The sequence below is a fragment of the Crinia signifera genome, chromosome 9, assembly GCF_055691185.1.
Source record: "Crinia signifera chromosome 9, ASM5569118v1, whole genome shotgun sequence".
Classification (NCBI taxonomy): Eukaryota; Metazoa; Chordata; class Amphibia; order Anura; family Myobatrachidae; genus Crinia; species Crinia signifera.
In genome coordinates, this window is record NC_139225.1 from 142,944,195 (window position 1) to 142,959,328 (window position 15,134).

The 15,134-nt window shown below is 47.8% G+C and overlaps 2 protein-coding genes across 2 annotated transcripts in view; one reads left to right on the forward strand and one right to left on the reverse strand.

The window, feature by feature from the left end:
* DDAH2 (DDAH family member 2, ADMA-independent) overlaps nucleotides 1–15,134 on the reverse strand; it is an 83,351-nt gene that overhangs the window by 41,772 nt on the left and 26,445 nt on the right. The window lies entirely within an intron of this gene.
* Nucleotides 8,743–13,767, forward strand: LOC146036196 (CCN family member 5-like). Its single transcript, XM_083160050.1, has 6 exons — nucleotides 8,743–8,829; nucleotides 8,928–9,135; nucleotides 9,459–9,629; nucleotides 10,700–10,858; nucleotides 11,876–12,075; nucleotides 12,158–13,767. The coding sequence occupies exons 1-6, from the start codon at nucleotides 8,764–8,766 to the stop codon at nucleotides 12,506–12,508; spliced, it is 1,155 nt and encodes a 384-aa protein (XP_083016176.1). The 5' UTR covers nucleotides 8,743–8,763; the 3' UTR covers nucleotides 12,509–13,767.

The following is a 15,134-nucleotide window of genomic DNA, read 5'->3' on the forward strand; positions in this document are numbered from 1 at the left end:
GTGGAATTCCACCCTCTATATGCTTCAGCGGATGGAGGAGCAGCAAAAGGCCATCCAAAGCTACACCTCGACCTATGACATAGGGAGAGGAACGGGAATGCACCTGAGCCAAGCTCAGTGGAGAATAATTTCCGTGGTGTGCAAGATCCTGCAGCCCTTTGAGGCTGCTACACGCGAAGTTAGTTCTGACACTGCCAGCTTGAGCCAGGTCATTCCCTTGATAGGTCTTTTGCAGAAGCAGTTGGAGAAATTGAAGGAGTTGAAGTACACTGATTCTGCTAGATATGTTGGGCTAGTGGATCACGCCATTAGTTCCCTTTGCAACGATCCAAGGGTCGCGGATGTCTTACAATCAGATCTTTACATTTTGGGGACAATGCTGGATCCTAGGTTTAAGTCTTACATCGTGTCTTTGTTACCAATGGGAACAAATCTGCAGAGGTGCAAAGACCTCTTGGTCCAAAAATTGTCAGCTGAAGCGGAACGTGGCAGGCGCACAACTTCTCCTTCAATTTCTACCACAGGGGTTGCGAGGAAAAATTTTCGAGGAAAAATTTTCCTAAAAGACCGACTGCTATTCAGTCCGGAAATCTATTTGACATCTGGTCCGGACTGAAGGAGCTTCCTAGCACCATGGACACGTCGACTGCCACAGACTATGATGCTATCACCATTGAAAGAATGGTGGATGACTACTTTGCTGATAGCATCAATATAGGTATGTCAGACTGTCCATTCCATTACTGGCAGGAAAAAAAGGCAATGTGGCATCCTTTGCACAAACTGGCTTTGCTTTATTTAAGTTGTCCACCCTCCAGTGTCTATTCTGAGAGAGTCTTCAGCGCAGCTGGGAACCTTGTTAGCGATCGGCGTAGGAGGTTACTTCCACAAAACATGGAGAAGATGCTCTTCATAAAAATGAATTTCAAATTCCACGAACTGGACCTCCTTCGCCAACACTTACGTCCTCCTACTGCACACAGTCCTCCTGTATTGGTTGATTCCAGCGACGACTAATTAATTGTGTGTCAAGAAGAGGATGAGGCTGAGGAATCTGACGCTGAGGATGACCTCTTGTAAATCCAGTTTGTGCAATGCCCATTGCCTTTTATTTTTCGTGGGGGGCCCAAACAAACCAATCATTTCAGCCACAGTTGACAGTCCCTCCCGCTGCAGTCCCTGTCGCTGAAATGATTGGTTTGTTAAACTGTGCATGTCCTGTATTCAACATAAGGGTGGGTGGGAGGGCCCAAGGACAATGTCATCTTGCACCTCTTTCTGCGTCGTTTTGTGGGCTCTTTGGAGCGTCATTAATTTTAAAATCTTTGATGGATGAATGGTGGGGAGATGGGGGATTTATCTCGCCACCTCATCTATTATAGATTCAATGATGTCATCGAGGACATCCATGAACTCACCCTAACTATTATTATCGTACTTCTTTTTGGATGGGATGTCCCGGATGGATGGCTGGGTCGGAGGGCCCCAGCAAATGTTTTTCTTCTTCTTTTTTCATCTTTTTTTCGCTCTAGCCAGCCATACCAAACAAATTAACCTTAGCGGTAAATTGGGTGACAGATGTCGCAGACTCATTGACCTCACAAACACCACAGTCTAGGGTGGACTAGATCTCCAAACCTGGGGTCCTAGAGAGGTGGAGGAATTTGTTCATCTGCCACCAACTACCCCCCTCCCCTCCACCAATTAGGTGATAAATGAAGAGGCGACTGGAAATGTTCCCAGAGTTCACCGATCAGTTTATTATAGCAATTGATAATTAATTAATCACTAATCAGAAAATCAGGTCAGATAGGGGTCTTATTAGATTTTAAAGTGATACAAACAGATACTAAATATATCTTTTACATATTCTCGCCTTTTATTTTTTTGACTTGAATTGACAAGCGCTTTGCTTTCCTTTTGTGGTGAGTCTTTCGTAGGACTCTTGCACAGAATTTTTTGCAGGACTCTTTTTTACAGGACTTTGGTCGATGCGTTGGAAAGCAGTTGGTGATTTTGCACTTAATCAACGTTTCACCCTGGTTTCCTCACTTTTCTTTTCGGAAGACTTTTCTGAAGACTTCATCACCTTTTGCTTTTTGGGCGTGGAGTAAGTTGTACTCTCTGCAGAGGTTCCATTGCAGATCCTTTTCCTGGGAGACTGATCATTTGGTAGATTTTTCTGTTGCATTTCTGTACTATGGCTTGGTCATTTTTCTTTCTGTTTTGTACAATCGGACATGTAAATGTCAGGCTGGGTGGTAGGGCCCTACCTCGTCTTTTGGTGCCTTTTGGCTCTTTGGAGCAGAGACATCCGTGGTCTTCGCCATTCCTCTAATTATCATATATATTTATTGGATGGGATGTCCCGGATGTCGGGCTGGGTGGGAGGGCCCCAGCCAATCTTTTTCTACCTCGTCTTTTGGTGTCTTTTGACTCTTCGGAGCAAGAGTAAATATTTGGCCATCTGATGGATGAATGGTGGGGAGATGGGTGATTCATTCTCCATCATCATCCATTATGGATGACAATATGTCCTCAGAGACATCCGTGGTCTTCGCCATTCCTCTAATTATTATATATATATTTATTGGGTGGGGGGGCCACAGCCAATCATTTCCTTCCTCGTCTTTTTGCGTCTTTTTTGGCTCTTCGGAGCAAGAAAGACTTTTTGGGCATCTGATGGATGAATGGTGGGGAGATGGGTGATTCGCTCTCCACCTCATCCATAATGGATGAAAAAATGTCCTCAGGCACATCCATGGTCTTATCCATTCCTAGACCGAGTGCCTGGCTTTGGGAGGAACACACATGAATTGGTCATATCATTGGGATATGATGGATGGATTGATGGATGGATGGTTGGGAAGAAGAAGGCCCAACAGCTGCTGATGGTCAGCGTACTAGACCAAGCGCGTGGCTTTGGGAGGAACACACGTCAAGTGGTGAAGTGGTGGAATGCACGCCTATCCAGTCTGTTCAAGCTTGATAAGCAGGCAACTGTTCCCAGCATCCAGAAACCACTTGACCTCACGCCAGATAGTGGTCTTATTAGATATTAAACTGATACAAACAGATACTAACTTGCAGACACAGTCAATGCTGCACCAAACGCCCACTGTTCCTTGGCTGCACATGCCAAACTGCAAAATCAATCCACATTGGGCTCTTGGTACTTGTGTGGAGGTTCTTCTAACAGAGGAGCGCAGCTACAAGGACAATTTTAACTGCCACCCTATCTGCCCCTGCAGTGCTGCTCTGCTTCTAACATGTGCCAGGTTGGAAGTGTAAGGTCCACCTGTATGTGATGCCCACTGCTGTCGCCTAGCCTAGACATCCAGCTACCTCAGGATAACCTTTTGGCCCTACTACAGTAAATGAAAACTATTTTGTGAGCTGTGAGGTGATCAAAATTGACTAGAAATGAGTGGAAACTAATGTTATTGAGCTTAATAACACTTTAGGGGCAAAAACAGGCCTGAAAACTATTATTTTAGCAATTTTTAGCATTTTTCCAAATAAATCCAGATCCAAAACCAAAACCAAAACCCGCAAGGGTGGTTTTGCCAAAACCAATCCAGATCCAAAACACGAAGGGAGATCCAGATCCAAAACCCGAAAAAGTGCCGCCGCACATCTCTAGTTAAGGGTAGGCTGATCAGCGTGATTTTCCCCGGGGTTGCTATTCCCCTGTCCAACGTGGGGTTAATGGCTAGGTTGCTTCTGGAAGGGGGGATGGTGTAGGGCAGGGGTGGCCAAAAGGTCGATCGCGATCTACCCGTCGATCGCGGAGGTCCCGCGGGTAGATCACGATCAAATTACCAGCAGCACATAGCTGCTGAAGCCTCTGGCAGAACAGAGGCTTCAGCGTTCCCAGTCATGCAGTGCGCGGGTGCACATGTGACGTCACCCGCGCACTGGAAGAGTGAAGCAAATGTTGGAGCTGACTTCAGCAGCATGTATGTTCATCCCGCTGTGGCAGGACAGGGAGCAGGGAGGCTCAGTGGCGGCAGGACAGGACTGGGAGCGTTATGTAGCAGCCGAGACTGGAGGCTCAGCTGCGGCGGGACAGAAGTCTGAGCGCACAGTGAGTGACAGCAGGGAGGCTCAGCGGCGGCAGGTAGCTAAGTGCACTGTGCATGTGGGATAATAAGTTTTTCCAAAGGGTTTTGTTTTTATGTGTTGTTATGCTGTGGGAGGGGGAGGAGCTCTCTTTACAAATGTAAGTTCATCCCAGTTGCTGCCTGGAGTTTTGTGCCCCTGAAAAAAAATAATTATATATATATTTTAGGGGCACAAAACTCCAGGCAGCAACTTGGATGAACTTACATTTGTAAAGAGAGCCCCCCTCCCACCGCATCAACTAATTTTGCATCATTCAGTGTAAAATTTGGAGTTTGCATCATAATGTGTGGCACAATGTAAATTTTAGCTAATTCCGTGTGGCGCAATGTGCAGTTTGCATCATTCTGTGTAGCACACTGAATTTTGGGCACATTCCCTGTGTCAGGATGTGAATTGCGGCTCATTCCCTGTGTAACAATGTGATTTTCGGCCTCATTCCCTGTGTCAGTATGTGATTTTCGGCCTCATTCCCTGTGTCAGTATGTGATTTTCGGCCTCATTCCCTGTGTCAGAATGTGATTTTCGGCCTCATTCCCTGTCAGAGTGTGAATTTTGGGCGCATTCCTTGTGTCAGAATGTGAATTTCGGGCTCATTCCCCGTGTCAGAATGTGAATTTCGGGCTCATTCCCCGTGTCAGAATGTGAATTTCGGGCACATTCCCCGTGTCAGCATGTGAATTTTCGTGCCCATTCCCTGTGTCAGCATGTGAATTTTCGTGCCCATTCCCTGTGTCAGAATGTGATTTTCGGCCTCATTCCATGTGTCAGAATGTGAATTTCGTGCCCATTTCCTGTGTCAGAGGGGGGTATTTAATCTAGGATCACGGCTGTCGATCCCTGCCGACAGCCGTGATCCTGGCCCGTGTGCGGTCAGCCTGACAGCTGAACCACAGGCGGGATTCAATGTCCCGCCTGCCGATCGGCGCAAAGGGGGCGTGGCTGCGAAAACGGCCGTGGATTGTCGATTTGCGGCCGGGAACGGGCCCGCCAGCTTCTGAAGTCGGGCCCGTTCTGCCGTGATCCAGCTTCAATGCTGTCGCTAAAGACAGCATTGAATAGGGAGCCGCCGCTATTTCCCACGTCGGAAATAACTGCGACACATTGAATACCCCCCAGAATGTGAATTTTGGGCACATTCCCTGTGTCAGCATGTGAATTTCAGGCACAGTCCCTGTGTCAGAATGTGAATTTCGGGCTCATTCCCTGTGTCAGCTCATGAATATCGTGTAAAATTCCTGTGTCAAAATGTGAATTTCGGGCTCATTCCCCGTGTCAGAATGTGAATTTCGGGCGCATTCCCCGTGTCAGAATGTGAATTTCGGGCTCATTCCCCGTGTCAGAATGTGAATTTCGGGCGCATTCCCCGTGTCAGAATGTGAATTTCGGGCTCATTCCCCGTGTCAGAATGTGAATTTCGGGCTCATTCCCCGTGTCAGAATGTGAATTTCGGGCTCATTCCCCGTGTCAGAATGTGAATTTCGGGCGCATTCCCCGTGTCAGAATGTGAATTTCGGGCGCATTCCCCGTGTCAGAATGTGAATTTTGGGCGCATTCCCCGTGTCAGAATGTGAATTTCGGGCTCATTCCCCGTGTCAGAATGTGAATTTCGGGCGCATTCCCCGTGTCAGAATGTGAATTTCGGGCTCATTCCCCGTGTCAGAGTGTGATTTTCGGCCTCATTCCATGTGTCAGAATGTCAATTTCGTGCCCATTTCCTGTGTCAGAATGTGAATTTTGGGCACATTCCCTGTGTCAGAATGTGATTTTCGGCCTCATTCCCAGTATCCAGACGTGAATATCGTGCCCAATCCCTGTGTCAGAATGTGAATTTCGGGCACATTCCCTGTGTCATGTGTGGCATACTGTCATGTGAGGTTTCTCTAATTCCGTGTTGCATAAGGTGTAAATAACATATTGCATAATATACATATATCGTATATTTTACACAGGGTGAAATGCCGGTAGATCCCCGGTATGTAAATGTACAAAAAGTAGATCCCGGGTTGTAAAAGTCCGGCCACCCCTGGTGTAGGGGGCACCCTTTTTTTTGCACAGTAGTCAGGGGATGGGAAAAGTGCTGGGGACTTATGGGTTAATGCAACCGCTCACCCTCCACACTGATTACTGCAGCTCCCTCTCTCTCACCGGCCCGGCTGGCATGTTGTGGCCGTGATGAGCCGTCTCCCCCACTCCGCCGTCAAATACAGTGATTTGTGTCTCCTCAGGGAGGGGCTAAAATGACGCAAACCTTGTCATTATAGCCCCACCCCTCCTTATAGAGCCGCGAATCATGGTATTTGGGGTCAGGCTTGATGACGTGAATCCCTGCCCCCAAAGTGCCCCTGACAGTCTCTTCTCCAGGCTTCTTCCGGTACCTGCACTGCTGTCTGCATTATCCTTCAATCCTGGTAACCTGCACCTGCTGTGTTCTGCTCATCGGTACATCCTGGTAACATGCATTGCACTCCATCGTCCAATTCAATCCCGGTAACCTGCACCTGCTGTGTTCTGCTCATCGGTACATCCTGGTGACATGTATTGCACTCCACTCTCTAGTTCAATCCCGGTAACCTGCACCTGTTGTGTTCTGCTCATCCTGGTAACCTGCACCTGTTGTGCTCTGCTCATCGGTACATTCTGGTAACCTGCACCTGCTGTGCTCTGCTCATAGGTACATCCTGGTAACCTGCACCTGCTGTGCTCTGCTCATCGGTACATTCTGGTAACCTGCACCTGCTGTGCTCTGCTCATCGGTACATTCTGGTAACCTGCACCTGCTGTGCTCTGCTCATCGGTACATTCTGGTAACCTGCACCTGTTGTGCTCTGCTCATCGGTACATTCTGGTAACATGCACCTGCTGTGCTCTGCTCATCGGTACATTCTGGTAACCTGCACCTGTTGTGCTCTGCTCATCGGTACATCCTGGTAACCTGCACCTGCTGTGCTCTGCTCATAGGTACATCCTGGTAACCTGCACCTGCTGTGCTCTGCTCATCGGTACATTCTGGTAACCTGCACCTGCTGTGCTCTGCTCATAGGTACATCCTGGTAACCTGCACCTGCTGTGCTCTGCTCATCGGTACATTCTGGTAACCTGCACCTGCTGTGCTCTGCTCATCGGTACATTCTGGTAACCTGCACCTGCTGTGCTCTGCTCATCGGTACATTCTGGTAACCTGCACCTGCTGTGCTCTGCTCATCGGTACATTCTGGTAACATGCACTGCTTTCTGCACTTCGGTACTATCTCAGTTCCTGCACCTGCTGTGCTCATGGGTTATCCCTCTGACCTGTGCCTGCTGTGTTCTGCTCTGCACGCTGGCCTGAATTTCCCCAGCTTGCCGCTTAAGCTTCTCTTAAGGTAATATTCAAATAAATTAGGTGAGACTCACCCACTGCCAGTGAGTCCGTTTGGAATGCCAGAGTCAGATCACTTCTGACTCTGAGTCCACAGAACCACGCATTTCATCGGACCTGCTGTCATTCACATGCGATTTAGACAATTATCATGTGATTGATTCCTCCAATGGCATAAAAAGAGCCCAAATTTCATGTGAATCGCCCCAGTGCGTGGGGGCCTTTAGAATGCCCAAGTTCTGTGGCTTCACAGTCTTTACGTTCTCAGCAGTTTGACTGGAAGTTTGAGGGGTGAACGCACTAGCTTGTCTGTGCATGTACTATAGGTGACTCCAATGCCATCATTACCAGTCTTCCCCTCCGCCTAGCTTATCCCGGGGAAGACGTACAAAGAAGTGATAAATGTCCACTTACTGTACATGGAACATCCGCATGTATAAAAGCAGATGACGTAGAGAAAATCACTTTTATGTACAGTATCTACAAACAATGGGGTATGGGTCACTGATTCGGCCACTGAAGGTCAACATTGCCAATAACCGAATTTAGAATGGTTTACACCTGGCTTTCCCCTTCCAAAATGAGGCGCCTTGTATAACTGCATTGCTTCTAATTATAGAGAAAGCCGTAGATCACCAGTTTTAAGTGACCTACTGTATGCAGGATGCAAGCAGCCATGTTGTAAACCAGTATTCCTCAGACTGACGCCTATTCAGTTACTATACACCAGAGACTGATACATGGCTTGGCTGATATTCATGAGGCGCTGTTATTATTAAGGTCACGAGTCTCATGAATATTGGTTCACATCCCAAAAATGTCTGCCTTCACCGTGTTTTTTGGTGTATCTTCCACAAATCACACTGCCCTCTATAGGCTAGAAAAAGTTACTGCAGGGTTTGTTTTTTTATAGGTTTATCTCTTTGAGAGAGATAAAGTGCCAACCGATTTTATCTCTGTCCATTTTATCTTTCTCCAAGGATTGGTACATAGACCCCTTTGGACCTTTGCACCCAGCTGTCAGACCATCCTTAGTCATCAGAACGGTCACTGGGACACAAACACAATAGTTCCCCAACATTTCCTAAAATAACATCCCAACATAACCACTTTCCTCCCGCTGTGACCGCTATCTCAGAGAGCAGACATCCTCAGATCTAATGTTCTGTGTGTCATAATGCAAGTACCTCATTGGCCAATGCGATGATGCTTTCCCACCTTATATATATTGGGTACGTATTGCTGAAAATACATTGTGACAGCTGCTGTAATTCCCAGAGATGGAAACATACACAGGACTCAGCTTTATGGTAATATTGGTGACATGTGCAGTAGGAGAGAGACTGGTAAGACGTGTGTCTGGTACTTGTCTGTGTACTGTGTGTTACCACTCCCAAGCACCCCGCCGTGTTCTCTAATATGGGTTTTTGTGTCTCTCCTTTAGGGATGTCCACAGATTTGCCAATGCCCTGACAACTCTCTGTGCCCTCCTGGAATGCCCAAGGTGCTTGACACTTGTGGATGTGGGTGCAGAGTCTGTATACAAGACCTTGGTGCCCAGTGTGATGGTCTCAGGCCGTGTGACCCCACCAAAAACCTGACCTGTGACTATCAAGGGGACCCCGAGATGAGACAGCAAGGAGTGTGCAAGGGTTTGTCGTTTTATTGCTGTTTATTTTATTTTTTAAACAACTACAGCTACTGCTCATGGAACCCAGCCCCAGAATTCTGCTGCAGGGAATGTTAAAGTGTAGGGCGACCTTAGTACAGGAGGGCTCATTGCAGTTGCTACAGCCTGTGGCTACATTAGGCTGGATGGAGGTTAATAATTGTATATAGAAAGTGTAGCAAGGACATCATACTTCCACATGACGGTAATGTGGAGGATCCGGTACAAGTTTGATCAGGGTTGGGCTGATTAGCACCACCTGTGATCTGCTTTATTTATATGACAATATATTTTCTTCTCCCATAGTCCTCCAGGAACACCGATCCTGCTTCCATAATGGCAGCGAGATTCAACACGGACAAGGGTTCCGAATCGGATGTGACCGTTACTGTAAATGTGATATTGGGAATATAGACTGTGTGCCTCTGTGCCCCGAATCCCAGGAGCCCCTTCTCCCCCACTGCAAAGAAGTAACAGGTAAGACCATTCACTATATACAGAATTACCCGGGTAAATTGGGTAAATGTAATGGCAGCCGAATGTTTTAGTACCAGATTGACGTAGAGTACACCATGGGCCTGATTCTGGTTCACTCGCAAAAGTAAACTCCTTCTTTAATGGACAAAACCATGCTGCCCTGCAGGTGGGGTGGATGTAACATGTGCAGAGAGAGAGAGTTAGATTTGGGTGGGGTTTGCACTTCAAAGTGAGATCTATATTACAGTGTAGAAATAAAGCAGCCGGTATTTACCCTGCACAGAAACAAAATGACTCACCCAAATCAAATTCTCTATGCACATCTGTTACATCTGCCCCACCTGCAGTGCAGCATGATTTTGTCCATTAAAGAAGGAGTTTACTTTTGCTAGTGAACCAGAATCGGGCCCCATTTGTAATTGTGATGGGATACGGTCACTCAACCCTAAGACGGTCGACATACATTGAGTCAACCACTGGAGGTCGTCTGGGCTTAGGCTAACACTTGCAATAGGACAACAAGGCTAAGGTCGACCGGGTCGGAATGTCAACACAAGCATTAGGTCGGCAAGGCGAAGGTTGACAGTCAAAAGATTCACGTGAGTTTTTAACTTTTTTTGTGTTTGTCCGCATGTCAGTGTCAGTGTCAGTATCAGTGGCAGAGTCAGTGTCAGTATCAGAGTCAGAGTCAGAGTCAGTGTCAGAGTCAGAGTCAGTGTCAATGTCAGAGTCAGTGTGGATTTCGGGCATGGGTGTAACAATAGAGGGTGCAAGTGGTGCTATTTCTACAGGGCCCAGAGGCTTAGGGGGCCTGGACCCAGGTTATACAGTTGCATACCTATGTCACGGATGTGCCTGCTAAGCGATCAGGTCTCATCCATTGCCCGGCCTGGTGTGAGAGGTGCATGTAGCCGAATATTAACTAGGGCACTGTTATGTGGCATACCATTAATAACTGCTGTGGAGAGGCCTCTCTCAAGAATCACTGGGACAGGGGCCCCTTCAATATTCTGCTATGGGGCCCACAAGATCTGGTTACACCCCTGTTTTTGTGACTGCCCTATTTTCAGTTCCAGGTGAGTGCTGCAAGCAGCGGAGATGCAGCGACATGTCCAGCTGGGATCAGGGATGGAAGATGCGCCTGGCTGGGGATAGTAACATCACAGCTCTGGAGGTGGCTCCCGGTGCAGGGGCTAAAATCAGGACCAGCAGAGAAGCCCCTGACTCAGGTAACCAGACAGCTGCAGTAGTAGAGATGTGAATGGGGAACCATATTTGGCTGTACGTGCTAGTAGTGCAGTGTAGTGATGGGGAGGTGTGTACACTGCGGGTGCAGTGATTGGCTGTGTGTGCTAGTAGTGCGGTGCAGTGTAGTGATGGGGAGGTGTGTACACTGTGGGTGCAGTGATTGGCTGTATGTGCTGATAGTGCAGTGTAGTGATGGGGAAGGGTGTGTACACTGCAGGTGCAGTGATTGGCTATGTCTGTGTGCTATTAGTGCAGTGTAGTGATGGGGAGGTGTGTACACTGTGGTTGCAGTGATTGGCTGTGTACTGGGAATGCAGTGTGTGTACACTGCGGGTGCAGTGATTGGCTGTGTGTGCTAGTAGTGCAGTGTAGTGTGATGGGGAGGTGTGTACACTGTGGGTGCAGTGATTGGCTGTGTACTGGGAATGCAGTGTGTGTACACTGCGGGTGCAGTGATTGGCTGTGTGTGCTAGTAGTGCAGTGTAGTGATGAGGAGGTGTGTACACTGTGAATGCAGTGATTGGCTGTGTGATAGTAGTGATGGGGAAGGGTGTGTACACTGCAGTTGCAGTGATTGGCTGTGTGTGCTAGTAGTGCAGTGCGTGTAGTGATGTGTGTACTGTGGGTGCAGTGATTGGCTGTGTACTGGGAATGCAGTGTGTGTACACTGTGGGTGCAGTGATTGGCTGTGTGTGCTAGTAGTGATGGGGATGAGTGTACACTGCGTGTGTAGTGATCGGCTGTGTACTGGGAATGCAGTGTGTGTACACTGCGTGTGCAGTGATTGGCTGTGTGTGCTAGTAGTGCAGTGCAGTGTAGTGATTTGTGTGTACTGTGGGTGCATGGAATGCAGTGTGATTGGCTGTGGGTGCTAGGAATGCAGTATGTACACTGAGGGTACAGTGATGCTGGGAGTGCAGTAATGGCCAGTGTGAGGTAACGGGTTTGCAGTAGAAATACAGACAGAAGGACAGCAATGGTATCATTATGTTCCGCAGATACAGAGGAGGACCCTGTGCCAGCGTCAGACTCGCCCCTTTGTAAAACAGACACTGATTGGACCCCGTGCTCACGATCGTGTGGATTTGGGAATTCAGTGCGCATTACTTATAAGAAAGAAAGTTGCACCCCTATGTTTGAGAGGAGACTGTGCATGATCAGACCCTGCAAGGGGCAATATACCCACGCCAACTACACGGTAAGAATGCACAAATACAAAGGACCAATGTTGCTTTCCCAGCTATATATGGCACTACAACTCCTATGCTTCGTCCCGGCAGGTCGTGAAGTCTTCCAGTGTCTGCAGCCGTGTCATCCGCTGGACCCAGCCCCTGCACCTCCGTTACCGAGGCTGTCTGACAGAATACCCCCAGCTTCCCAGATTCTGTGGCCACTGCTCAGACGGGCGCCTCTGCTTCCCTTCAATGAGCGAGACCCGGCATTTGCCATTTAAGTGTGCCCACCGTGGGCGAGATATCACACATAAAATGATGTTGGTGGTGAGGTGTCAGTGTGGCGGAAAGAGAGGGAAGAATCGCAACGGGAACAGACGGAGGATGGACAGAGGAATGCAGTCAGGGGACGAGACCACACATGAAGCAGTGAGAAGAGACGGCCAACTGCGAGACTAAGGGACGGCGGATCAGTGGAAAAGAGACAGGATAAAGAAAATAAAACAATTGTAAAGTATTAGCTGTTTAAATATGTTAGGTGGGGCAGATGGGACGAGTGCAGATAGATTAGATTTGGGTGGGGTGTGTTCAAACTGAAATGTAAATGTCAGTGTAAAAATGTAGCTGTCTGTGGGCTGCATGCAAAATCAGACCATATTTAACCTACGCAGAAAACATAAATGCAGGGGTGGATTGGTCATAGGGTCAGGGTACGATGGGAGTTCCATTTCAGATGGGATGTTGCTATGGGCAACAAGTGAAAATGCGGTAAATGCAGCACTAGGGCCCCTCCACCTGGGCACCGCTGCTGAGGGAATCGCCAGCTTTCACACACATGCAGAGTCTGCTGATAATCCCTTATTTTGGGAGGGAAATTTACTAAGATGGGAATTCTATTTCACATCTACTTCTTATTTATTAAGCATCTTCTAAAAGTTGGGATGTTTTAACATTCACGGCCCAACTTCACCGTCATTCTCCGGCTACCACATTCTTAATAATGGCATGTACACTAACACATAACATTAACGCAAAGGACAGCTCTTGCTGGACATATGGGGCAGGATGCGGCGATGCTAAAACTGCAGCCAAAACGTACAAAATGGCTGTTTCGGAAGATTTCGCTGTTGTTTGTGATATGTACCAAGCTCTGGAATGAGGTAAATCTTAGAGCTTGGATGCAGTAGGGGTTACCCTATAGAAGTCACTCAACGCATGAGCAGAAAGACTCCCGTGTACTAGTGGTAAGTACAGAGAATCATCTGTGGGAACACACAGAGCCTATACCCAGTGGAAGCAGCCATTTTGTGGTAGCACACATGACCTATACCGAGCCAGAGCAGCCATTTTGAACAAACACACACAACCTATACCCAGTCGAAGCAGCCATTTTGTGAGTCTAAACAACATCATGAGAACACAACCTCCGAATTTACCAGTGGTTGCTTCAGATGGCGCATTTTTAGTTCCCAGAACAATTACCTTTAAAAAATAGACAAATAAGAATGGTTAAGTTTGAGTGACAAAGGTTTAGGGCATCTCTATATATAGTGCATTCTGGGTAAATAGTGTCCTGTCACCAACCATCGGCTTGTTTCCTATGCCAGCTATGGCCAACTTTGCGGCTCATATTTATTTTGGTTCCTCTCTGAATATTGAGGCGCGTGAGCCCTCTGTGTCTGTTCCATTGAGAACTAAATAAAACGCTGTCACATGTTTCTTGTGTTCCGTTCTATTCATTTGTGCGTATAATTAAATGAAGATGACATGGGTGGAGGGGGAGGATTGTGGTTGAGCTACAGGAAGTGTTCATGGTGATAATGGGGGTATAATGGGCAAGTAAAGACAAGGGGCTGTGAGGAGTAGTGGACAGAGCCAGGAAAGGTCATTATAAAACATATGACATTCGGTAGATGAGACACAGAGACTGACAAACCTCCCTGCCCCCCCTCCTGCACTCGGGCGGTCCCAGCCCTAAATCTTGTGATAATCACGAGGATTCACAAGCGGTTACTGTGAGTCACCGGAGATACATTACAGTACATTCCAGGGGCCAATCACGTACACGATACACCCTAATTTCTGCCTCACCCCCTTTCACTGCTTCTGATAATAAATTGCTGGCAAAGAGCAAGAGACTTCTGCGCTGAAATAAATCAGCCAACTAGCAGCATTTTATACACTGCAGCCAGGGCCAGCTGGATCATACCCCACCGCTAGCAGGGGGCCTGGAGATCATTTCTTACAGAAACACTTGGATTTCTTTTCTTTTATTTAAAATTTTTAAGGTACTTGTGGAGTATCACGGCTCCCACGACCTGCATCGTATGCAGATCGTATGCTAAAAATCGCATCGCATCGCATGTGGCATACGATGCGATGTTTTACCGATTTTTGACCATTTTTGCTCAAAAATCGTATGCCATCGCTTGGCATAGTATGCCATATGTAGTGGCATACGATGGCATACGATGCGATGCGATGTTTTACCGATTTTTGAGCATTTTAGCTCAAAAATCGTATGCGATCGCATCGGATGCGATGCGATGGCACCCGATTTTGCATTGAAATGCATCAGAATGCATTGAAATGTGTATTAAACTTGTGAAATGCCCCCAAAAGCCATTTTTCATAGTGCATCACCCCCACTATCAACGTCAACCCGAAGCGTGGCGTCCTACGACCTTTTCATACCCCCACTATCCACGTCGGCGTGGAGTTGAGAATAGAATAGTGTGGCGAGCGCAGCGAACCACCGAGCCCAAAGCGTGGCGAGCGCACGCGGATACCTTCACAGCTATACGCGTCCCCTCGCGGGCTTCACAGGTATCCGTGTCCGCTCGCCACGCTTCGCGCTCGCCACACTATTCTATTCTCAACTCCACGCCGACGTGGATAGTGGGGGTATGAAAAGGTCGTAGGACGCGTACCGCTGCGCTCGCCACGCTTCGGGTTGACGTTGATAGTGGGGGTGGTGCACTATGAAAAATGGCATTTGGGGGCATTTCACTACTTTAATACACATTTCAATGCATTCTGATGCATTTCAGTGCAAAATCGGGTGCCATCGCATCGGATGCCATCG

Coding starts and splice junctions, on each gene's coding strand:
- LOC146036196 (XM_083160050.1), top strand. CDS start 8,764: ATGGAAACATACACAGGACTCAGCTTTATGGTAATATTGGTGACATGT. Junction 9,630..10,699: donor CCACTGCAAAGAAGTAACAG/GTAAGACCATTC, acceptor CCCTATTTTCAG/TTCCAGGTGAGTGCTGCAAG. Junction 12,076..12,157: donor ATACCCACGCCAACTACACG/GTAAGAATGCAC, acceptor TCGTCCCGGCAG/GTCGTGAAGTCTTCCAGTGT.